At 40.5% G+C, this 24904-nt stretch overlaps 1 protein-coding gene across 1 annotated transcript in view; it reads left to right on the forward strand.

Annotated features, from left to right (window-relative positions):
* The first annotated feature begins 525 nt into the window (after positions 1-525).
* arhgef1b (Rho guanine nucleotide exchange factor (GEF) 1b) overlaps positions 526-24904 on the forward strand; it is a 40639-nt gene continuing 16260 nt past the window's right edge. Inside the window, 8 exon segments of the mRNA XM_054620978.1 lie at positions 526-591; positions 16750-16833; positions 16974-17087; positions 18371-18469; positions 20402-20444; positions 20588-20693; positions 21685-21825; positions 24167-24196. Of these exon segments, the coding sequence (XP_054476953.1) occupies positions 16783-16833; positions 16974-17087; positions 18371-18469; positions 20402-20444; positions 20588-20693; positions 21685-21825; positions 24167-24196 (584 nt within the window). The 5' untranslated portion in view covers positions 526-591; positions 16750-16782.

The raw sequence follows: 24904 nt of genomic DNA on the forward strand, positions 1-24904 counted from the left end.
ATAATTATCAAAGAATCAGTAAAAAGTACCAAAGCTGATGTGTTATCAAGTGCGAATAACATTTACAGCACTTTAACACACTTTAACAAAATATATCATGACATCTAACTCGGGGCTTTTACAAAAAATGTTTTGCCAACAAACCACATAAAAGCGTAAATATCACGCTTATAGAATATTTATATGTAGTATAGTACAGGGTGAGGACCTCAATGGGGACGAGTTATCGTGTAACACCGTGCGGAAACAAGCCGTTTTTGGAAGGTTTACTTTTAAAAAAAACTTTGACAGTCGAGTTGTAAAACACACATAAGCACAATAATACTGCTAACTTTACATTACAAGCAGTGTTTTTTTGTATTATCTGACACATTGTGGCCAATTATTTTGAAACTCCAAAGTCGTTACTTTGTATCCGTCAGTAGGTTGATCACCCTGAGCTTTTTTTTTTTTTTTTTTTTTTTTTTTTTTTTTTTTTTTTTTTTGATGTGTACTTCCGCGTACAATGTTTTTTTTCCCCACTGACACACGGCAACTTTCGAACAGGAAACCTATCTGACGCTTCGGCCGTCGCTTTCTCTGTATTCACTGGTAAGCTTATTTTTTATTCAACACTAACTCTAACGAACACGATAAAGAGTTTGAACTTTTAAAAAAAAAAGCTTTGTCTGGTTAGATTTAAACTCGTTATTTACCGAGAGAGACGGAGGATTCCTCGACCCGCAGCCCGAGCTGCAGACGACATCGTCCGCATAGAGGAGCGCTGCGCTCGGCTGGCTTTGCACAACATATATATCGTGCACTGTGGGTTATATAACAACAGAAAACCCCCCAAAAAACGAGCCTATGCGAGTTTTATTGACCTTTGTGGTTAATGAATGAAGCATTGGCCACACATGACTTTCATCAGGAAACTTGTAGTGTGTGTTTGAAGCAGTTCTAATAACTTCAGGTAGCAGAGTTGGTCCGTGTGAATTTTGTGGCAAAGCCATGAAGGATTTTAGGTCTCATACCAAACTACAAATCACTTTAATAGTCCCACCTTGGGACATTTTAGGTATTCTTATATTCTTATTCTTATATTCTTATATTCTTTGCAAGAGTGTCCCATCTGACATGTATCATATAAGTTCTGTGGTTGTTTCTCATAAGGGGAATCTAGTTCTAGAAAATTAACCTGCTTGTATTATTTATTTTTTTTCTCTTAAAGTATGTTTTCTGTTGTTTTTCTGCTCCGTCCCTTTGGAACAAAAGGCGGTCAGCACTGTGATTACAGAGGCTTATTTAACAGCAGTGCCAGATACAGCTTTTCGTTTTGCCTCTTATTTATTATTTGTCAACACTGTTTTTGCATAATATGAAAGGAGGCTTACTGAGTTCCTCCCAGTTTTCCTCCCCCCCCCTCCTCCTCCTCCTCCTCCTCCTCCTTTCCTATAGACTCACTCATCTGATCAGCCTATAGAGTGGGAGATTCAGTCCAGACAGTGTTCAGTAATTAGTGTCTGCATATAATTGATTATCCATGATGATTTTGCCTCCTGAAACAGAGGACATTGCCTCTGCAAAATAGGCGAGAGTTTCCTGCGCTCACAGGAAACTGCAATTACTGCACATCTACTGCGGCTTCATTATCTCGCTGCAGTCATTAACTAAAGATAGGCGGCTGGCGCAGCATGGGTTGTGCCTGCCAGTAAGCTGCAATGTTTTTACTTGTCATTCCTCTTAAAAAAAAACCATTGTTGTTTTTTTTTTTTTTTTAAATACCATGTTGCCAAGCCAGTTTGGATTTATCTGTGCCTCTGGTATTTTTTTTGTAATCTGCAAAACATTAGCACTGCAACAAACTCATGATTCCAATGAATTCTGATAACGAGCCGCTTTGCTAGTTACCAGACGTTGCCCCGTGTGTGTTGAGGGCGTTGCAGCTGGCGGTTTCTGAGACCGTGATGCGTTCCCAGCCAGACTCTGCACCCCAGAGGCCCCATGTGAAGCAGGGCCCAGCCACTTCCTGTTACACTCTGCTAGACTAGAGGAGCACTGCACTTGTCATCTCTCTCTCTCTCTCTCTCTCTCTCTCTCCACATTTTACAAGTGCAGGCTTGTCTGGAGCCTAAAGGCTACCTTCTCTTCGTTTTAAAGGAATGTTGACTATTTAATCTGAGTTGCTGTGCCCCCCCACCCCCCTTTCTCGTTCTCTCTCTCTGTTGTCCTGGTTCTACGTAAACTCACCCACAGCTACTATCTCTCAGCGGGTAGGAAGATAAACTCGGTTTGAGCTACAGCGAGGCGTCGTTGTTAGCCTCCATGAGAAAGAAACCCAATAACTGAAATGACAGGTAATGGCACCCACAGTGGAACAGCCAGGGGGGTGTCCTGAGGGCCTGGAGCTGTGTTGCAGGCAAGCTAATAATTTACTGTAGTCAGGCTCCGGACTTCAAAGGGAACACAGGTATTCTTCTCTGGCTGGAGTCAGATTGACACACAGGCAGCAGATAATGAGAGAAAGAGTGGACGGGGCTGCTCTTCTGCTCTCTGCAGGTCAGCGGTGAAATCTACGGATTCCTCCTGAACGAGCTCCGTGGGTGAGGAGGGGTGAAGTTACGAAAGTGTGCGTGTGCAGGCGGGAGTGCGCAGGAAGGAGGCTTATGCAGACTACGCAACTATACCTGAAACCACGGCCAATCTCAGCTAATCAAGGTGACGCGTTGTCAGGTGTCACTGTGTGTTTCTGCAACGGTTTGAAATCAATCACTCATGGATACAAAAGCAGTACGTTATTATACATATGTGAAGTGATACAATAGAGTGTCCGAACCATTTCTATTCCTTTTAATGTGTTCGGTTGTCGTGGGCTAGCTGCAGGTCATTTAGTAAATCAATGAGCAGGATTTCAGTTTGCATCAGTGTGACGGTGTACCATGGTTTGTCTGCTATTTCCTGGATTATTTCCTCATTATGGGTCAAGCTCAGAAAACATTTGATCCTACAATTATCACAATGTAACTGGCTTTGATTAGACCCTCCCTGCCTGCCAGATGCCAACGTCTTTTGTCTGTTTGTCAGATTATAAAGTCATTCATTTTTGCCTTTACTTGGCCGAGAGACATGACAGTATAAGCGTTGGTCCCCGACCAATCAAAGCTTGCAGTCTTTTTACGAGGTCCCTGATGTCCTCAGAACGTAGGTGCAAAGAACAGACTTCCAGGAACAAGAAGGTAAACAAACAGTGTTGGTGTAATTGATGCTGGCTGCCCTGTGTTCAGAAAAGACCGAAACAAAAGCGGAAAAACGACTGTGATCTTGTCTCTGTTTTGTTGTTGGGTTGTCATGAGAAATGTGCCGTTGGTTGTCGTCCGCTATGACTCACTACACAGGATACAATTTAAATAAATTCCTGACATCTGCGGAGGTTTGGCGGATATTCTGATCTGATATCATGTAGTCTGAACCCGGCATAACACCTTCTGTCCAAGATTTTTAGTCTAGATAACACTGATGACATAACTATGACATCATCAAGGTAACATTTTCAGACTTTAGAGAAAATAAAATACATTTTACCACTGTTTTCGTAGCCGGATACTTGCCTATATGCTAAAAAGTCTTTTAAGAGAGTAACATTGACTTTCCATTGACTTGATCTGCCCTCTGTCTGTGTAAAAAGTGTTTTAATGCAGGAAAAACTTTGAATATTTATTTTTATGTGTTCATTTCAGACCATTCACTTTGAAGCTAACACATACGTGCCACTGTTGAGTCACATGGTATCCTCTCATTCACACGACAATGATTTTTCAGTTAAATAAACTCACACAGCTCAGTCAGTGTATTCACCTGCCAATCTCTGTCATCTCTCTGCTGTCACTCAACTTAGTCAAGGCTCACAGCGTCTGTGTGGTCGTTGTGTCTGTGTGCATTTATGAGACATGCGAGTCGTGTGTGTGTGTGTGTGTGTGTGTAGCGGTGACATCCCCCCCCCCAATGACTGACTCCTTCAGAGGCCAAAATGAATGCAGCCAATCTCAGCTGTCAAACTTAATGATAAGTGGATTTTAGTGAAAGTATAACCAGGGCTGCAGCAGCTTGTGTTCCTCACCAACTGGAAAGAGTTACATCCATCCATCCAAGAGTGAGTCAGAGAGACGGTTGGCTGGAAAGCTGATGTGCCGGAGAGTGTGTGTGTGTGTGTGTGTGTGTGAGTGAGTGAGTGAGTGAGTGAGGAAGCAGAGAATGAGCTCTTTCATTTGAGGGCCACGGTGGAAAAAGCGAGACCCGACTCCATAGATGATGTTGTTTACTCTTGAGGAGTGAAGGATGGGGGGTATGGTGGGTATGGCGGGGTGAAAGGTCCTCCAGTCTGACTGAGTGTTTCTGCAGACCGTGTGCTGTGTTTGTGTGTTTGCACTCAGGCCTTTACAAACAATAAGGATTCTTGTATTTATCATATTGTATACCTATTTGTAATATCGTAACGCCTTTGCAATTATACAAAAACACATAATTTCCATTTTTGAAATAATGTAAAAATATGTTATTTTCTTTTTATTTCACCAGTAAAGTTTAACCATTGTTTTAATGTCACTGTTTGGTGCAGATTAATAGTTGATAGCTGATTTACTACGGCATTTTTCTCAAGTGAATGTGCTTATATTTTATTGCTCATTTAATTACTTTTTAATTACTTTTTTCTAGCAAAAATGTTCCAAATTAGCTTTTTTTTGTTGGCTTTAAAATTGTGAAGATTTTCAGTTTTCTTCTGAAAAGTAATTGATTATCCATGGGTAAGGAACAGTTTTGGAAAATACAAGCAAGTTGAAAATGTTACTTTGGGCTTTGGGAAATTGTAACTTCCATTTTTGGCTACTGTCTGAGTAGACTGGTATTGAGATCGTCCCTGTGAAGCGTTTTGGCAGATCATGATGGATAGAGACTATTTTTAAAGCAGTCACTCACTGACACTGATAAGTATGACGGCGCATTACGGCCATTGCAAGATATTTCTAAGATTAAACTCATACATTTAAGAGACAAAAGCTCAGATACTCTCTGTGATTTAAGTGGCAAATTTGGCCGTTTCTCCAAACATACTGCGATACCATAGTTACACACTATTTGTGTGTAACTATGGTCCCCCCCCTCCCTTGCTCCTTTCCTGCTTTAATGGCTTGTTTGGTTTAACCAGCAGTCCAAAACTGAAAGATGTAATACCATTGAAGACCAGCAAATACTCACATTTGCAAAGCAAGAACAGTGACATTTTAGGCAAAGAAAATTGCTTCGACGATTTTGAAAAGTTTCATGTAATTGATTAATTGACTAATTGTTCCAGCAATAAAACGCTACCGTGCATTGTGCACTCAATATCATGCCCCTTTTAGTCTGCAGTGTACTTTGGGGGAGAACTACTGCACGTGTGATAAAAGTTTTCTGAAGCCTTTCGTAGCTTCAGAGGAAGCTGCACAAAGGCTACATTAGCCACTATTAGCATAACAACTGAATCACCAACTGAACTGTAGATGGTTGAGTTGCATTGTGGGTAATAAAGGTTCTGGTTCTGAATCAATTTTGGTACTCGAGTCCAACAATGTTACAGAAGGGCAATGCTAAAAGAACTATCAAAAATGAATTATCAAGATGTTTTTGACCAGATACCTCGATATCGATTTTGCCACCATATTGTAGGGTTGACTATTGGTGCTTTCACAAATTATTTACACGAAAAGATTTTTGAAAAATACAAATTAGTTATATAATATAATGACTAATGGGCAAAGGCAAAAGTTCAAACAGGTAGAACAGTCTGGTGAGTTCAGTAAATGACATCACTTTACTTTTAATTCATCTTTTAAAAAGGGAGGAAAAGATCACACTTGTGCCATATCACAACATCGATATAATATCAATGTGTTGACCAGCCCTACTTCTTCCCTTGTATATACTCATTGGACTCTCAAACATGAAGGTTCTATTGTTTGCCTTATCTTGAGTGTTAGCTACTCAGTGTTGGTGTCATTTTAGATAAAAATCTGAGGGAACATTTATTATAATCAGTACAGAGAACTCTCTCCGATAAAGATTGAATTATTTCTCCATGCCTCATTAAGGGGTCTATCCAGACGGAGAGGGAAGAATGCTGCATATCTTGCTTTTGCAAAATGTTGGCACGAGGTTAGCATCGTGAACCAAGGTGTGCTTGTGTGCAAGAACAGAGGCATTTTTTGGTTTGATTCTGGGCGGCTAAATTCCTCCCCAAACATGTTGAGGATCAGCTTGTTGTTGTTGCTGCTGCGTCGTTTGGTGTTGTTTCAAAATCCGCGGCTAAATGAACACACAAAATGCACACAAACAGACTTGTGAATGAATAAAGAGCTGTTTTTGTCACCAAAAAAATGCCAATCAGATGTTTCTGTGTTTCTGTGTTTGTCCGTCCGCACACATCCACACACATGGAAGCAGTTAGGCCCAAGCTGGAGGTTTACTGTGAGCTGCCAATCCATGCCAGTCGATACACCGCGGCCTATCAACTGTTTCCATGAAGCCAATGACCTCTATATGGGGACAGGGGTAAGGGGGGGGAGAGGGAGGACGGAGGATGGAGGGGGTGGGGTTGGCAGTTTGTTGGAGCAGCAGAGTGAAGTGAACTTTAGCTCGAAGGAGAGACGACAGAAAATAAAGAGAACGTGCGTTAGGCCTCGGTGAATGTGCGTGGATCTGTGCATGAAGAAGGGAGGAGGCTCGGCAGCAGCTTGTTTATTTGGGATACCTGGTTTAACATCCTTTAAAATGCTGGGAAGTCTTGCATTGAGATTTTGGAGGTGGGGGTTGGGAATGTTTGGCATCATTAAAAAAAAAAAAAAAAAAACCTCTGGGAGAAATGTCTGCTCAACTGAAATCATATGAGGAGAAGGTCAGTTATCCTCCACAGCGGCTGTATCAAAATCTAATCAAATCCCGACAGATTTGAGTCATTGGATAGACATGTCAGTGGTGAAAAAACAATGGTGATTCAACAATATGACTTTGTTTGAACTTACAGCTGAACAACATGTAAGGCAATGAAAAGACCTGCCTGTGTTTTTTCCCGGCGCTTTTGGCCATAATCTTATTTTAGCCACTACGTAATGGTCGTTAAATTACATAATTGGCCCTTGTCTGCCGGCCATGAATGCACTGGCTGTCTCGGAGCGATCGCATAAGGGGCCGCTTTATTTTAAGCTAAAGGTGGAGGAGACGAAGGAGGGAGGTTGAGAGAGAGAGCGAGAGAGAGAGAGAGAGAGAGCGAGAGCGAGAGAGGAAAATGGAACAAGATGTAGAGGGATTTTAGAAGAGAAAAGAAAAAGGATGTGGTCGCCAAAAAAATAGATTTTTTTTTTGTTGAGAAGGCATCTTTTTTTACACCTTTTCACCACAGATGAGCCACTCCCTCTCTCTCACGCATACACGCTGATGTCCCTTTCCTTGTCCACACGCTCACTATCTCCGATATCTGTCAGTGTGTCCTCTCCCCGGTTGTTTGCTGACTGTCAGTGCTGTGATGAGATCTCTGGGATAACTTCGCCCTCTGTTGTGTTCAGACCACGGTTCTGTTGCCCCTTTACCTCCGTGAACTAACATGCAGACGTTCAGTCACATTTGGCCTTGTTATCTTGAAATGTCTTATCTCTGTGGGATGATGAAAGCCTTATCTTTAGTTCAGTCGGTGTTTATAGAATGATTTAAGGTGCTTGTGTTGTCTGTTAGGCTAATCTCTCCTGAGCATAAATAACACCTTATTGCACTATTGACGGAGTAGAAAGATAATGGTAAATAAATAAAAAAATCAGAGCAGCAGAGGTTGGGATGTCCCAACTTTCAGTCACTGTGAGTCAAGCACCCATAATGCACCTGCATAGTGTCTTTCATCACACCCTCTTTGTCCAGTAAAGGCCCACGTTTTTTCCCCCACATCTCTAGTTTGTAACGTAGGCTTTTTGTTTGAACTCTAGAGTCCAATCCTTCAACAACCCTGATGACATCATTAGGGTTGTTTTTTTTCCGACTACTTCTCAGCAACCTGCAACATTATGTAGATACATTATACGACTGCTTTCAGCGTTGTAGTACTACCCATGACGTGTTAACTGAACTTCATGTGTAAAATCAGAAGAGTCTCTTAAAGCAAACATGTCGGCCTTTTCTTGAATGTGACGGCATTTTTAGGTCACAGAATATTTTTTAATCCCAATTAAATGTCATAAATATGAGTTTGTATTTTAATCAACATCATGTGAGGTTGAGAAACAAGTTGCAGTTGCACATTTGCTTATTTGCACTCAAATGTGTACAAAGTATTTTTGTCAAAGTTTTATTGTATAATTTGCCTCACAATAGTAGTATATGTTAAATTTACTGAAAAAATTGCACAGCCCATATACATTCTGGGCCAAGCTACTCGCATTCTAATACTTATATTACATATATTTATAAATATGTTTCTTTGAAATTGTACCCTTTTTCTATTTCTTCTTACTGAAGTATTAGTTCTACTCTTTTTCTTCTTATTATTATTATTCACACTCTTAAGGTTTAGTCATTCTACATTTCACTACAAATATAGTAAGTGCCTGTGACAAATAAATAAAAACCCCTAATCTTTAATTAATTTTTTTATTGCGCCATGTATTTCTTAATTTCTAGTCACGAGGAAGCACCTGGCCGTGGCCCATATTTTTTTTATTTATTACACTGAGTTAGCTTTGTCACGCCTCGCATGCTTGTTCAAACCATGCATCATCACACACACACATTTTGTGCTATATACACCTTCCAATTCTATAACATTTTCTGTGTCACAGGATGCTGCATGTTTATTAACACCTATACATGACACACACACACACACACACACACACACACACACACACACACACACACACACACACACACACACACACACACACACGTTCCATAGTCAGAGATGCCTCTGGGTCTGTTTTCACTGAGGTGCTAGCTCACTGTCAGCTCTGCCAGCTGCAGCCAACACCATTTGGTCAAGGTTGACAGCATCCAGTGCGTATGTGCTTGTTTATGTGTGACATATTGGGGGAGTACACGCATATGTTGAAAGCTTTTCAGGTGTAGGTCTGTGCTACACACAGTGTCTGGATGCTTGTTAGACTTTCCAGAGTTTCTCAGTTTCCATTGCCTGTTTTTTTTCTTTCTTTTCCACTGTTACTGCCTTGTTTTTCATTTCCTGCTGCAGTGCTCCTCTCTTTTAATTTCTTCACAACGCTCCTCCTCCTCCTCCTCCTCCTCCTCCTCCTCCTCACTAGGCCCCCGTCTTTTTTTCTCTCTGTTTAGTCTATAGGGGTCATATAGGCTAGTACATGTAGCCACAGTCGTGTTTACTAGTTCAGGTAACTGCTGGAAGTTTATGAATGTAATACAGACCTCGGAGTCTGTAAAAGTTAATTTACTGGTCTTTAATAAAAAGAAAGCCTGAAACAACAATTGTTGAGATACAAGTTTGAACAAAGTTTTCATGTTGAGAATCCCACTTTTTTTTCCTTCTCCGTATTTGGTGTATGAGTCTCAAAGACTTCATTCTGCCAAAACGATGTCTTCATGCAAAGGTGTGACTATCCTCTTCTGTCTCACTTGTCTTATTGCCACTTTGTTCCTCATTTATTCGTATCTCGGTTTCGTACACGCTGTGCGGGTGACTTCCTTTTCTGGTTCCCATGTGAACTTCGAGACAAGGTTGCAAACGAGGTGTGATTGATGCAGTTTTGACTTTAACATTTTTAACGCTGACACCTGGGCTCTTCATTTTTTCAACTTTTAGCACTCTCTGCCTTTCTCTCCTTCTTTCTGTTTCATGTTCTCCCGCCATACCTCTCTCTCTCTCTCTTCTCTCTCTCTCTCTCTCTCGCTCTCTCTCTCCCTCTTTTCATCTGATAGGTCATACAAGAAAATGGCTCTGATAGCTTCCTGAGGAAATTACACCCACTTCCTGTCATTTGCCACCTTCCCCCAGTTTCTCTGCGTCTTTGCTCCGGCGCCTCGGGGAGCAGCTGAAGGAGGAGCAGTGGTGCTGGTAGGAATCCCCCCACAATCTCTGCTAATGAGGCTGTGGCCTGATGAGACGGCCAGATAAACAGCAGTACAAACACAGCAAGCTATAGCCATTAGCTGCCGGGCTATTTTTGGACACTGCCCTCACAGCATATAGAGGACACGACACAGCCCATTGTGACCGAGTGTAAGAAGAGAACAGTGACTTACGCTTATACAATGGATTCTATGGCCAGGTGCTTGTAGTAAGTGTGAATGAGGGAGGCTGTAATTTTAGTGTTTTTAGTACAGGAAGATATACGAGTGTTCCTCAGTATATCTTTTGAATTGTAACTTTTATGCTCTATGTAACTGCCCTGTAAAGTACATCTAATCCGGTTACCACTGACTAAGAGGCATCTCTGCTGACGTATTAGCACGATATGAAGCCACTATCTGATCAATTGTTACGTGATTATGCTTTTCTTTCTGGTTGAAAAATGAGACCATCTCTTATGTATTGATGGAATGGGTTTGCAGATTTTCAGCACATTCATCTCAGTGTCCCCGGATCGGATCCCTGTGGAGCTGTCTGTCTGTCAGAGTATCTTTTTTTGATGCTACGGATATTCTGCTTTTTAAAGAGAAACATAAAACACCAGGAGGAAAAGCAGTGTTTCAATGCTCTCTCTGGTTCGAAGTTTAAATCCTATTTGACCTCTAACTACACTCAGGGTTACTCATAGGTATGCTTGGGTGTGGTCAGAAGAGGTCATAGGTAGACAATTTTAAAACACTAAATCTGAATTAAAACATATTTGCATATTCATAGATTCCTTCTAGGGCCCCTAGAGAAGAAACAGATGAGTAATAATCTTTAACCACATAATTGAATTTTTTTGTGGGGAAAAACCATATGAATCACACAAATTATTATTTATCTTATACGTGTCAGCAGGAGGAGATCTTTAAGTTACTCTTTAAAGTATTAAATCTCAAACATTTAAATAATTGTCTTTTAAGTCACTACATATCGCTGTATGAGGTAATATAATGGGGAATGAGAGTTTGAGATGTTTGCAGCGACATTCCGGAGAAAATCACAAGCGGCCCTCTCACCGGAGTGAGATCCGAAAGTGAGATCCCAAAATTGTGGACAATACTTTTGATCCTGTCTTGATGTTAATACTTCTCTAAAAAGGATTTGTCTGTTTTAGATACCACTTTTAATGATATCTTCAACTGTGGGGTTAAACGTCTGGAGACTGTAACTGGTGTGCAATAACAAGTTAGATCACTTTGGGAAAATCCACTTAATGGTGATAAACTTTGTCCTACAGTTGGTTCTGAAAAACTTTATCTGCACACTTATAGTCATAACACTCTGTGGTGCCAATGCATGCATAATATCATTTGACCTTATCATGATCCTGCTCCACTTAATGTATCACACTCTCCTCTGACAGCCACTGTCATGTTATTGCAGGAGCTTGATTGACAGGTGCAAGCCCCCTGGCCCCCCTGCGGTTTTGGTATGGACGCTGAAGATGCCCTCTTCGGGGTGAGGTCACAACTTGACTCCTCCTCTCCTCTCAGTCTCTAGGGTTTTTTTTATTAAGGAGGTTTCACAATGGTCGTTGGGTTTGCATAAGAGCTGATGTAACGGTGACTCGGGTATTTAACAGTTATTATCAGGCTGCAGCGTAACCTCTTATTCCCCTTGAGGACATGAAATGCTAAACTGTGCTTCTGCTTTGTCTTAATATTCAAGAGTTCTGGTGAAACAGGTGCTGGGTTATTCTTCTGCTCATGTACAGTATTAGAGCTCGGCCTGGTCAGGGATGGTGAGGAATGCAGTTGTAAAGACCAGTTGTCATATGACACACACACACACACACACACACACACACACACACACACACACACACACACACACACACACACACACACACACACACACACACACACACACACACACATTCACCGGTGCCTCCCCACAATCACATAGGAATGGCCCCCTCCAACATACGTGCTCAGTCTTAACCCACACACACACACAAAGGCACGTACGCTTGATGGCTATCATTGGATTGATGCCACCTGACACTTAGTTAGCACTGGAATGTAATGGGCGGGACCATCGGGTGGGGTGGGGGGGTGGGGGGGCTGCTCCGTTCAAAAATTCTATCCGCTCGTGGTCTTTTCTTTTTAAAATCCGCCGCAGCCAGGAAGGACCCTGGCAGTTTGGAGCTTATGCCAGCTATCACGCACTAATCGAGGTGAAGGGAAGAGGGTCTGGTTACTGCTGGAGCTCACAGACCGTCTCCATCTGTTGTCTGAACTGTGCCATATGCTGGAATGTACCACATGGCTGCGTCTGGGCAGAGGACGCTCCCACTCCGGCCGCCTGTCGGAGCTCTCTTGGGCTCTTTTAAATGCAGAGCAGGGTTGACCTTCCCTACTTCCCCTTTTAGTTGCAGCAATTAGCTTCCCCAATGACTACTCCAATTTATCTCTCTGAGTCCAACATGCATTACAGTAACTCAAATATAAGCCAAGACGTAACGATAGCAAGGGATTGGCTTCAGCATCTCCTGTAATGAGGAGGATGAAATGCTGCAAGCACTTGTGGACCACATAGTAGCAGCAATAGAGTCAGCTGTCATCATTGTTTTTATGAGTTAACTGAGATGGAAACAGAAATCATTCACTGCCAGTATACACACTTTTAGAGCTGCAATGATGAGTCGATTAATCTATTAGTCGACTGAAAAAAGTGTAACAGTTTTGATTAATCATCGATTAAGTCATTTTTAAAGAAAAAGTGCCAAACATTTGAAGGGTCCAACTTCTAAAATGAGAGACTTTCTTGGTCTTAAATTATTGTAAATTTAGTGTTTTGGGTCCCACTGTTAATGAGACAAACAAGACATTTAAAGACATCTGCTTGAGCTCTGATATTGTGAAGGACATTTTTCAGTTTTTTTGAGGTATTACAAAACAATCGAGAAAATAATCAGCAGATTTATAGATATTGTAAATAATCATGTTGTTGGATTATTGCAGAAATTAAGTTCCGTGGCAAATACTTTTTTGAACAGCAAGATCATTTTCATAAATGAACACCAATTTTAAGATTTTAGAAGCGTAAATGCGATCACCAAAAGCAAAAAAAAAACGTTATACACGCTATTAACAAACGACACCGCAGTCACATGAGTGAGATTTACACAACAAGGCTTTAAAGGTGGACTAGCGTGATTACGTTTTGTCGTCTAATTTAGCCAATTGTTAGCAACCGCCTTTTTTAAGACACATAAAAGCTTCTAAATTCACTAGTGGGGATATTTACTGACTAATCTTATTTCATAGAAGGAAAAAAAAGTAGTAAAATATCTTAAGCTTGAGTAAACGACAGACTCTTTATTTCAGGCATCTAACCAAAAACCCATTAAGAAAAAAAAAAACATTGAATATGAGGCAAGAGAACCAGAAGTTTCTGTTCTTTGTATTCATTCCTGATTGATCAGCAGATTCAATTTTAATGAAAATATTCTTCAGTAGCAGCCCCGAGGTGAATCGTATGCTACGGCTTTCACAATCACCAGAACACCTAAAGGAGATAACAAACATTCACACGGCGCTCTCCACAATCATCAACGCATTAAGTGTGGCTTCTTGTAAACAAACATTGTACCGACCCATTAACGTTTTTCTCTGAGTCTGAGTCCTTATCTGAACTGAAGGTCTTTGGATAGAGGCTGTGCTGACTGTAAAGCCCATTTAAGCACATTTGTGATGTTGGGCTTTACAAAACAAATTTACTTGACATATGTGTTCAGATAACATAAGATAAGATAAGAAAGTGTGCCAACTGATACATTAATCCGTCTTTATGAAGTCATACCGACTCAAATGTAGGAACTAAATAAAGTGAAAACAAGTGACCTACATTGTGCATGATTTTCTGGTTCCTTTTCAGATAACAGTTCTTCCTGCGCACCTGTCATCAGGAACGTATGTCATGCAATAAAATTGTTCTCTGCCGAGCTGTTAAAGTGAAAGCATCTATTTCACCAGAAAATTGTCCACATTTGTTTTTGCGCTAACTGTCATAGCTGTTGTCATGGTGACATAATAACTTTGTGTTTTCCTGGGTAAGACAGTGTTGGTGGTGTCATCTTGGTAAGGAGCTCGGTGGCTGTGTATGTGTGAGAAAGAGGAGGCGTGTCCTTGTATGTGTGTGTGTGTGTGTGTGTGTGTGTGTTTATGTCTGTGAGTGAGTGTCCATGCAGATGTGCCCTCATGGCCCTGACAGGCCTGTGACTCTCTGTTTGGCTAACCCCTCCTACGCATGTTGCTCCAACGCTGGCCTTTTCTCAACCCACAGCCCACTGGATACGACATGAATGAACACAGTCTCTCTCTGTTTGTCTATCTCTGAGTTTCATTCTCCCTCACTCTCTCTATTTCTCTCTCTCTCTCTCTCTCTGTGTTTCTCTGTCTGACTAACAGCTCTGACTCTTTACAAGAACTCACCTTGACCTCAACACAGTCACTGTGTTCAGGCCATGAATCCAATCGTGGTCGTGTTCACACTCACATTTCCTTTTTAAACTCTTACCGCTAAATTATTTTTCAGTTCCTCCTTAATAACACACTTAAAACGACCTGCATAACCACACGTTCACAGGTATAATTAGACATGGTCAGTGAACATGTACAATAACCTCCTTCAGTTGACTCAATCACAGTTTCAAGTTTTAAGTCTTAAAACATTATTAATCAGAATAATCAGAATTCCTTATTGTGTCTTTTTACATAATTTACTGGGGGAAACAGACCCAGAGAACACTCACTACATGAGTGTTTTTAGAGAAAGGGTAAGTGATATTACTTCATTCTTTTATACCAGTATATGTATTTTTTTGTTGGCACAATAAATAAATCAAAATCACACTTTTTGATAATAACATATCTGACAAATCACAAATCATCAACTTTATTTATAGAGGTAAAGCCACAACAAACAATCAAAATGGTGCAATAAAATGCGAAATAAAACAAAACAGGGTTAAAACATGGTTGAAAATGAAAGAATAGTATAATAAAGAACTGAACAAACTTAAATCAGGGTATGGTTAATGATTGAAGACGTAAAGAGGACACAGTCTGTTCTCAGGCAGGTCATTCCAGATTTTGTCAGAAGAAAAGACTCACCTCTGATCTTTTCGCCTCGACCTGGAGAGATAAGTTTAAAGGCCGAAGCTTGAGGGTCTCAGGTAACACGACGGTTCATATCTTCGTAATATCGCCGAACTGAAATATTACCTCCAGGTCATTCAATACCATCATGCAACATGGACATGGAACTTGGATTTGTTGGAAGTTATGGAACAATATTTATAACTTTGAATTTATAAAATAACAAAACAAAACAAAAATGCTACCAACCATAATTTATATTATTATTATGATTCTTAACAGTTTCTCAAGGCTCTTTTTCCCTACAGGGAATGTTGTTTTTTCTTTTTTCCTGTCATTACTTTGACTCATACTCACACCTCTCTGTACTCACCTCGCAGTATATAAACCATGTTCTATGTTGTACAGTGTATTTGTTGGCGTTTTGATGTGTGTTTGTGTTTGGGTGTTCCCTGGTCGCGACGCTGGGTCTGCAGCCTTCAGAGGACCGTTGTTTGTGCGTTTTGGGTGTGAATGCATGCAGGGGAAGTGGCGTGGGGTGTAGGAGGTGGGTGGTGAATTGGTCACACGTTCCATTTTGTATTTCTTCCCCATTCATGGATTTTTTAGTTTTTAGTCAGATTAGTTTAGTTACATTTTCATACCTACAGGGTTCACGTCGTGGCAGCTAGAGGAGTGTTTTCCTCTGGGTGTGTTACTGAACGTGACGCTAGTATGAAAAGAATTTTCCAGTGGCAAAATTTGGCCAAACTTCAGGGAAAGCTCAAATTGGAAAAAGCTATTTGCAATCCATGTTAAACACTGTATTATTCCCCCTTGATTTCAACATTTAAACAAAATGTTTTAGTGTGACCTGGGGGAAGAGGAGTTAAGCATTTTACAGAACACCCTACCTCTTAATTAAATACTCAACATTATGTAGTAAAAACACATTTTAATTGCCTTATTAGCGGTTCATTATCTCTCATTATCAGTGTCCAAGTCCTGGTAGAGTCACTATTAATTTAAGGAGAGAATAAGCTTAACTGTAAATTAAATATTGTAAATATTGCATGCTTTGTCAGTTGTTCCCCTTATCATAGTTTCTTGCAAGTCAGTCTCCTTTACTTTTCTTTACCTTGGCTCATGCGAATGGACTCCTACTTAATTCAAGGACCATAGGCATGATGACACATCAGGCCTGTCTCTCTCTCTCTCTCTCTCTCTCTCTCTCTCTCTCTCTCTCTCTCTCTCTCTCTCTCTCTCTCTGTCTTGAGGAGGCGTGATTGGATGCTGGGAAGTTTTCCTGCTTTTCCGCTTGATGTGCTATTTCATTGGGAAAGTTCACGGTGCCCAAACCCTAATCTGTCTTTATGTCTGGCTCTGCTCAGCGGGGGCTCAGGACGTCAAAGAGGAAGCCTACCGGTTCAAAGTACAGCACATTATGTTTGCTAATTGTTTTGTTTTCTTCCCCTCTCTCTCTCCCCCCCTCTCTCTCCTCTCTCTCTCTCTCTCTCTCTCTCTGCATAGCAGGGCGTGTTTGGCGCTCAGTGCTCCAACCCAGCCATGAGCATCATCGGGGCTGAGGACGAGGATTTCGAGAATGATCTTAATGATGTGAGTCACTGGAAAAGTGGAGCGTGACAGCCGAGTGTAATTTTATCCTACTCCGTTGTCAATATGTGTCTTTCATATTTCACTCATCTCGTTGTTCTGTTCGTTTTTTCTCTCTCTCTCTCTCTCTCTCTCTCTCTCAGGTGATGGACGACCAGTGCCCGTACTTCAACCACATAGAACTGGTGAAGGAACGGCCGACCCACCTGCTGATCTTCATGCAACATGTCATTCTGCAGTTTGACCCGGCGCCGCTGGTGAGAACTACAACTCCCATAATGCAACACCCTGTTTATCAAAATCATCAAATAAGTTTCATTCAGGTTGTAGAAGATTTTTTTACATAATTTATCATCAATTTATGGAAAAAAAACATCAATGGACAAGAAAACTTTTCATTGGATGCAGCCATATTATTTATGTATTCAGACAGAAAGATGCATGATATGTTAAGTAAAGTCAATATATTGTCTGATCTAGCCACTCTGATAGATAATCTATGCAATATTTAAACAAGTTACAGATACACATGGATCATTGTCTTTCTTTTAGATTTTTTAAGATCATTTTTAGGTGTTTTTTCCTATTTTATAGCGTTAGTTCAGAATACAGACAGGGAATGAGGGGAGAGAGAGAGAGAGAGGAGGGGTATGACATGCACAAACATTCCAGTTGGAATTGTATTGGACTGTGGTTATATAGTATTTGTTTAAAGGCGTATAATGTTTAAAGAACTGCACGATTGTGGCTAAAATAATATTTTAAATAGAACTTTACAGCACTTGAACATTTCGCAAAATTCCTTTTTACTAATACCACTGGGGTCGTCTATTTGTTGTTTTGCTTATGGTAACATTTCATTCACAACCCGGGATGTTTGGCATCTCTACTGGACAACGAAGTCCATCAGGGTAAAAAAACAAGTTCTAAAGAAGTCCTAGTTAAGCCATATAAACCAAATTAGCTAAGACGTAAACAGGTAGTTAATGTTGTACTGCAGGTTCATCTGTGTGGGGACAAAGGTTTTCCGGCAGCAGACCAAGGTTGGGATAAAATAATCCCAGTGTCCTCAAAATAAATGATCAGACAGATGCTTTAACTGTTAAGAGAGAGATTGATTTGATGCCGCTCTAAACACAAAGATTCAATATTTAACCTAACAGATATAATTTAATTTGACTACATGTGTGTCAGTGCTGAAATAAAGCATGCCTGTCCTTCCCTCTTTGTTCTGCATGCAGACACTGTGACACACGCAGGTACTGTTACATCTCCCACAGTCATGCCATCCTCCCTCACCCTCTCCTTTTATTACCCTCTTAGTGTGAGGATAGAAGTGTATAATGTCAGGTGAAGTGAAACGAGTATTTAGATATTATAGTTTGACAGAGCATCATATGAGTTGTGACATCAAATAATCGGTTAAATGTGCACAAAAGAGCAGAAACATTTGGGTGCATAAAAACAGCATACAGGAAGTTAAAGGTTACTTAACTTGCGGCGGCACTCACCGATCTTCTGTCCGTCTCTCCCCTCTCAGCTGTGTTACCTCCATGCTGAACTCTTCAGGAACCTCAGTGCCAAAGAGACCAAGAAGCAATTTGTGGAGTTCTACAACACTTTCTTGGACAAGGGGGCAGTAAGTAGCACACCACACTGCATTTCCTGCAAGATGTTTGCCTGAAGGGCCAGTTTTAAGTGGATGCAAATCGGCTCGAAATAACGAGCAACCTGATTGTCACGAACACATGAATAAAGTTGAAACAAATTTAACGTATTGTTAACCTTAGGTCAAATAAGAATATTTATGTTAGTCAGGAAGTCAGGAATGAATGAAAGAATGTAGTGTGTGATGTGTGCAAACAAAAGGCCATGCCATGCCCACCAAACAGCCTGCAGAGAAGGAGGAACATCACACTGATGACTTGCAGTATTTTATTCTCACGCAACTTATCGAGCCCAAGAATATGAACGTACCGCTGCATTTAGCTTTATACGTGCACTCAAACATAGATATGCATCGATCACTTTTTCTTTAAGGAAGCACAGATGACCTTAAGAGATCTTTTTCCTTTTTTCTGAAGTGTGTTTGGACTTTCAGCTCTGCATTTTTGTTTTTTAATGTCCATCTTGGGTTTAAGGGAGGAAGAAAGTCAGGGTTCTTTTTCAGGTCGGGTGCAACTTTTCGGATGTGTGAAGACCTCTGCTGACTTGTTTGGACTAAGCAGTCTTGCAGACGCTATATTACCTAAATGAACAAATTTCTGTTTGCAAAGTTTTGCGGTTTGAACCACTTCCTCACATTTTCTGTTAGACTCTCAATGGTCGCTCTCTTTCTTTATATCATATCTGTGATTCTTGGCTCTAGAGTTGTGTCGGCTAATTCTTGCTCTTTCAGCCTTTGCAGCAAATGATATCAAAATCTAATGAGATAAACACAGCAGCCTTTGCAACATAGATATGATCTTCTTCTCGCATTGTGTTGTATCAATAGGAATTTGATACATTGCACAGTTGCAGTGTGTAAGTTGAACTCAGGAGAGACATTGTGTGCACATTATTGGTTTTCGAGTGCACATCTCTGTTTGCTCCTCCTAAACTCGCCTCTGTGTAGCACCCTTCAGTATTCTGTCTGTCACTTTCCATTACTCCTCCCTGTACACGTGGCCTCTGTCACTTCTCTGTTATATTTCCTCCTCAGATCTCATCCACTGCACTTGTCTGTCAGTTCAGCTGTCTATCGTCCGACCCCGCAGTTTCCTGTCGGGATCGTGGGAAAGCCCTTTAAGGGGACTCATCCTCTCTTAACCCCTCTCTATTTTTTTTTTTAAACCTTCTTCTTCTTCTTCTTTTATAAACACATTGACATAACGTTGGCTCATGTGGTTGTTTTCATGTCAGTAACAGAGCTATGTATCTCTCATTTGGGATTTGTGTGTTTTCTCTTGGTTGTCGTTTTATTTCTTATGTTTAAATGACCCCTTGTGGTGATATGTTGCAACTTCACACTTTATTTAGATTCTTATCAGTTGACAGTGATACCACTCTGTTTTGCCTTGTGTCAACATATTAGAGCAACCATTATCCACATACACTCAGTTGTCGGCGTATTAAGTACACTTAGCCTAGAGAGATGTTGATTAAACTTTATAGTGATTTATGAGAATGTGGTTTATGGTGTTGTTGAACGGTATTGCAATATAAAGGTGTTCTGATATTTAGCCTACCCTCATTGATTTGAATGGGCTGGACAAAATAATAGAAACAACCGCCGATAAACTACAACCTCCAAAATGAAAACACATTTTAATCAACAACCTTCGATGAAGAGTTTGAACAAAAACTGAACATTATGAGGTTCATGAAGGTAGGATTTATTGCAGGACTGTTGTATTAAACTGCATTAGTTTGATATGTGAACCTAATTAACTGAATCTAGATCAAATCTACAAAAAAAGGATTCTTTCCACTGATAAAAATGCTTTATATCTTCTATACTTAGTAATAAAAACTAATATAATATTCTTATTTCTGTCTCTGTACCTATTTTGTCTTTCCCTCCACAATCTAGATTCTCAGAGTCGTACTTCCTCCTAATGTCGCCTATGAATTGGGTGAGTTCTTTTCCTGTGGTGTGTTTATCAAAAGTCATCATGTATGCTTTGCCACATACAAACACAGCTTTATCCCACTCTGTGTCTTCCTCTCTGTATCACCGCTTCTGGTTCACTCACTTCTCCTGTCCTCCTTCTGTAAGACCGAACACGTCCTGATCTGCTCCACGAGGACACCCAAAGGCGTTATGCTTACGAGGTTCAGAGCCTGCAGGCTGCTGAAGTGGCCAAACAGCTTGAAGATTTCAGGTGAGAATCCCCTTCCTTACCAAAACTCATCTATAAACACGTATACTCTTAGCCATGCTCCACCTGTTTCTTTTGTGAATCCACACTTTTTGTTAATATTTGTGGATTTTATGCTCTTGGATTTGATCATAACATGAGTATACTGTTATGTCACTGCTGTATATACTGTATCTCAAACTAAAGGGAATAGGAGTTGAATTTATCCTGATTTGTCACATTGATTTCCTGCCTTAAAGGCAGCAGTCAAAATGAAAATAAACTTCTGGAGATTTGAAACTTGCTCAATTGAGTAATTTATCCCAGAGGAAGCTATTTTTCTGTTTATATCTGACACATGACCATTATTTTCCTATAATCTTAATATGAAGGGGCAACTTTTAAAAAGCTCCAGTCAGTGACCTTAACTCAAGACTTACATTGAATTATTGAATAGAAACTTTGAAGGAAACACCTGGTAAAGCCTATTTTTTCTGTACTCCGGTATGAATTTAATACTTAAAAAAATGAAAAGTACTATATTTTCTCATTTAATTAAGACTTTAAGTACCAAATTAAAAAAGTTTTAAGTAAAATTACAGAAACAGAAAAGATGAAATACACAAAAACAGAGTAATCTTATAAAGACAATAGTTTCATTAACTACACAAATTAACTTTTAGATTGGCTGCCTTGGATTTAGATTTTCGAGAAAATGGCCTGATGTGAGATATCAGAGTGAGTTCCCAAATATCATTGCATTGAAGAGCACAGAATATGCAAATATGGAAATCATGGAGAGGGTAATGAGAATTAGTCTTTTGTCTCTGGTCTCTTAGAACTATTGATGAATAGCCATATTTAAGATATGATAATGAACTGATCAGCCCCGTTCATCTACATAATGTGTCTGCTCACAGAATTCATAAAACATTCATTAGTATAGTGTGCTAATCCTTTGTTTTCTATATTAATCTTGCCAAACTCTTGCCTCCTTTTGCCGTCTCATTCACAGGCAGAAGAGGATGATGGGTATGACACCCAACGAGGCTGAGCTCATTGACGTGGAGAACCACTATCCCACCGACCGCATCCCGAGGGAGATGAAGGAGAAATCTGTAGCTGAGAACCTGCTGGACAGGATGTCCGAGACACAGTGAGCATTTCTCTCTTCCTCTGCTTCTTAGACCACTGAATTGCAATGAGGAAGGAGTTTTTTTTGGTGCCCAAAGTAGTAGAAGTATAAGTAAAATACATTCTGTCTGCATATACATTGTAAGGTGAGCCCTTCAAAAGCTTAGATGGTCTGTGTACGTCGACTTCCAAGGATTTCTTTGGTTGCACAAGCAGCTATTTGAAGCAAAAGCACTTTATAGATTTCTGATAATACATCCAGCTGTTTAAATCCATTCCCCTTTGGATTCTGGGTCAATGCTGAATGAAGTGTTTGGAATTTGATTTGCACCTCCAACTGGCCTCTCATGTGGTATTATAGCATTTACCGCAATTTTCTCCAAACCAGGAGAAAAACATGATTTTATAGAAATTAAGTTGAAAATAAATATGCATTTCTATAGCCTACTGTATTGTCATATTATCCAGTAGACTCCCTGAAGATTGAAGCGCAACTAGCCTTTTTTGGCCAAAATGTTCCTGATGCTATGGAACCAGAACAAGGAGCAAAACTGAGGAACTAAAAGTCCCCTTTGTGCGTTAGTGTTTGCATTTCCACCACATCTAAAGAACTGTGGAACTCGGGGAAATTAGAACGATGACTGATAAGAAAACTAAATGCAATTCTCACACACAAGAAAACAACGAATCACATTGTCATGAAGATACTAATACACAAAAACAACTTTCAAATAGTTATACTACGGTGTCCTTTCTTTTGCTGCTCAACCCTTTAAACTGAGATGATGATTGATCCGTCAAAAAGGTGGAAAGCAGCCTTTTTGGATCTGTTCCCTCTAAAGTTGACACTACATGTTGTATAAAGCCCCATAGTAGGTGTATTATGTTCCCATGTGCACATAACCAATCTAGGGCAAAACACACTGAGACAAATCCAGCAGGAGAGAAAATCAAGCTCACTAGACAGAGAAGTGAGGAGGTAACAGTGATTGGAAGAGAGCACAATAGAGCAAGGAGGAAATGAAGAGGCAGAGAGGAAAAAATGGAGTCAGCAGTGCCACGCTGGCAGGAAGGCTCTCCCCTGGCGTTTTGCCAACTGAAGGGAGGGGTGGTGGTAAGGGGGGGGGGGGTTACACAGCGGAAGAAGGAAGGGGAGAGAAAAGGCCAGAGGGTTATCGATGCTGGATAGCTCCTGCCCTGGACACGGATGAAGAAAGAAAGCAAGAGTTCTGGGGGAAAGTTAATCTATCCTTGACCCCGTGGCCAACTACAATGTGTTATCCTCTACAAGAAGCGAGTCAGACAGACAGAGGGAGAGGAGACCAGCGAGAGGGCAGAAAAACTGTCTAACTTCATCTTGTCAGAACAGAGAAAAAAAAGAATGAACAACATAAGCGAAGGAGGATGCACTGTGCAGGAACATCAATGTGGATATAACCGAGATGTCAGTGGAAAAGACACAAAAGGTCCGCAAAGCAGTGTAGATCAAAGACATGATAATTCAGCTTTTGACTCACTCAGTTACTATCACACAGTTGGATCTCTGTGTCCAATTCACAAACGATTCATTCAGTTTCACTCTATTCATTCCTCCCGACAATCATTTCTCTATTACCCTCAGACTCCCACAGTCTCGCACCCGCTGACCCCCATCAAATCCCCCCTCATTCGACCACAACAGAGTGACCTCGCCCCAGCTGTTTCTTATTGGTCTTTTTGGTGATGAGAATGAGGCAACTAGACCATTTGATTGGATTATGCAGGGAAATCCCTGGGAAACCCCTCCCACTCTTTATGCTCATAGAAAAACACCAGTATCAAATTTCTTATGTCTTGCCTGCATGTTGCATCAGACAAAAACAGGGTTAAATAGACATTTCCGCTGTGCTGGATCATTTCTGACGTTGGATTCCCTTTGCAGACAGCTGACCGGAGAGACAAACTAGAATAGATCAAGTTTAACATAGTCGGGAGACAATAGTAGGAATTTTTTGCAGATCTTCAAGAGAATAAGTTGTTTTTTAAATTGTTAGAGCAGACAGAGGTGCAGCTTTTGATGCATCTTTTCCTTTTTTGATCTTTTTTTTCTTTCGTTTTTTTCTCCCTTTTTTTGTTCAAATTTTTAGAATATGTTCAATTGCTTCTGCTCTGAACAAAATAACACAACAATCAGCTTTGAGTTGGATCTTGAAAAGCTAAGTCACTTCCACCGGCCCAAAACACACTTAATAATCAGTCGAGCTAGAGAAAGGAGAAATGCTACCTAGAAGGAAGAGGTGAGCTTGATGCTGCAAGGTGATGCAGTCTGTTTTTGCTTTTGTCCCTTTCCAATTGTGACGTCACACATATCTCTTTTCTTTCAGACCTTCAATTGTCTCAGACGAGGAAAAATGGTGAGTTTTCGTTAAGTGAATTTAAAAATATTTGCACGAGCGTTGTGTATTTTTGCACATGTAGCTGATTTGATTTCTGAATAATTTTTCCAAGCCTGGGTGTGGTCAAACCAAAATATGTTTGCAACCTGTCTCAAGTGCACCATAAACAACATTTCTTTCTGATTAGTTTTCTATAGAAAATGTCCTTTCTACACTTACATATATACTGTACAGTATCTTCTAGAAAGCCGCCGATGCATTCTTAGATTTTCTACTTCTGTATTAATGTGTTGCACACACATTAAATTATTAAACCCTGTCATGCCTTTTACTGGTCCGTTGTGATTATAGTTCTTTGTCAGTGTATTCAGACAACCTGCTCTGTAAAACTTGAGATACTTGTGCTTTTGTTGTGTGAATGTCCCCAGAGGCTCCTCCCTCAGGCTTTTTTTCTATCAACTCCTCAAATTTCTCTCAACCCCGCCTTTGTCTTTCTGTGTCATACTTTCTCTCCTTGCCACTCTTTTCAACTCCTCCTTCCTCTCTTGCTATCTTCAACTCTCCACCTCCCTCTTCATTTGCCCATCCTCATTTTCATCCTCGCGCTCTTCCCTCATGTGCACTGTCTATTTTATGTTAGTCCCTCAGTTTTATCATCAGTGACACCTGAGACTATGCAAACTTCCTTTATTGCAGCCTTTAATGTGAAATATACTGAGGACAAAC

Source organism: Anoplopoma fimbria, chromosome 20, assembly GCF_027596085.1.
Source record: "Anoplopoma fimbria isolate UVic2021 breed Golden Eagle Sablefish chromosome 20, Afim_UVic_2022, whole genome shotgun sequence".
Taxonomy (NCBI): domain Eukaryota; kingdom Metazoa; phylum Chordata; class Actinopteri; order Perciformes; family Anoplopomatidae; genus Anoplopoma; species Anoplopoma fimbria.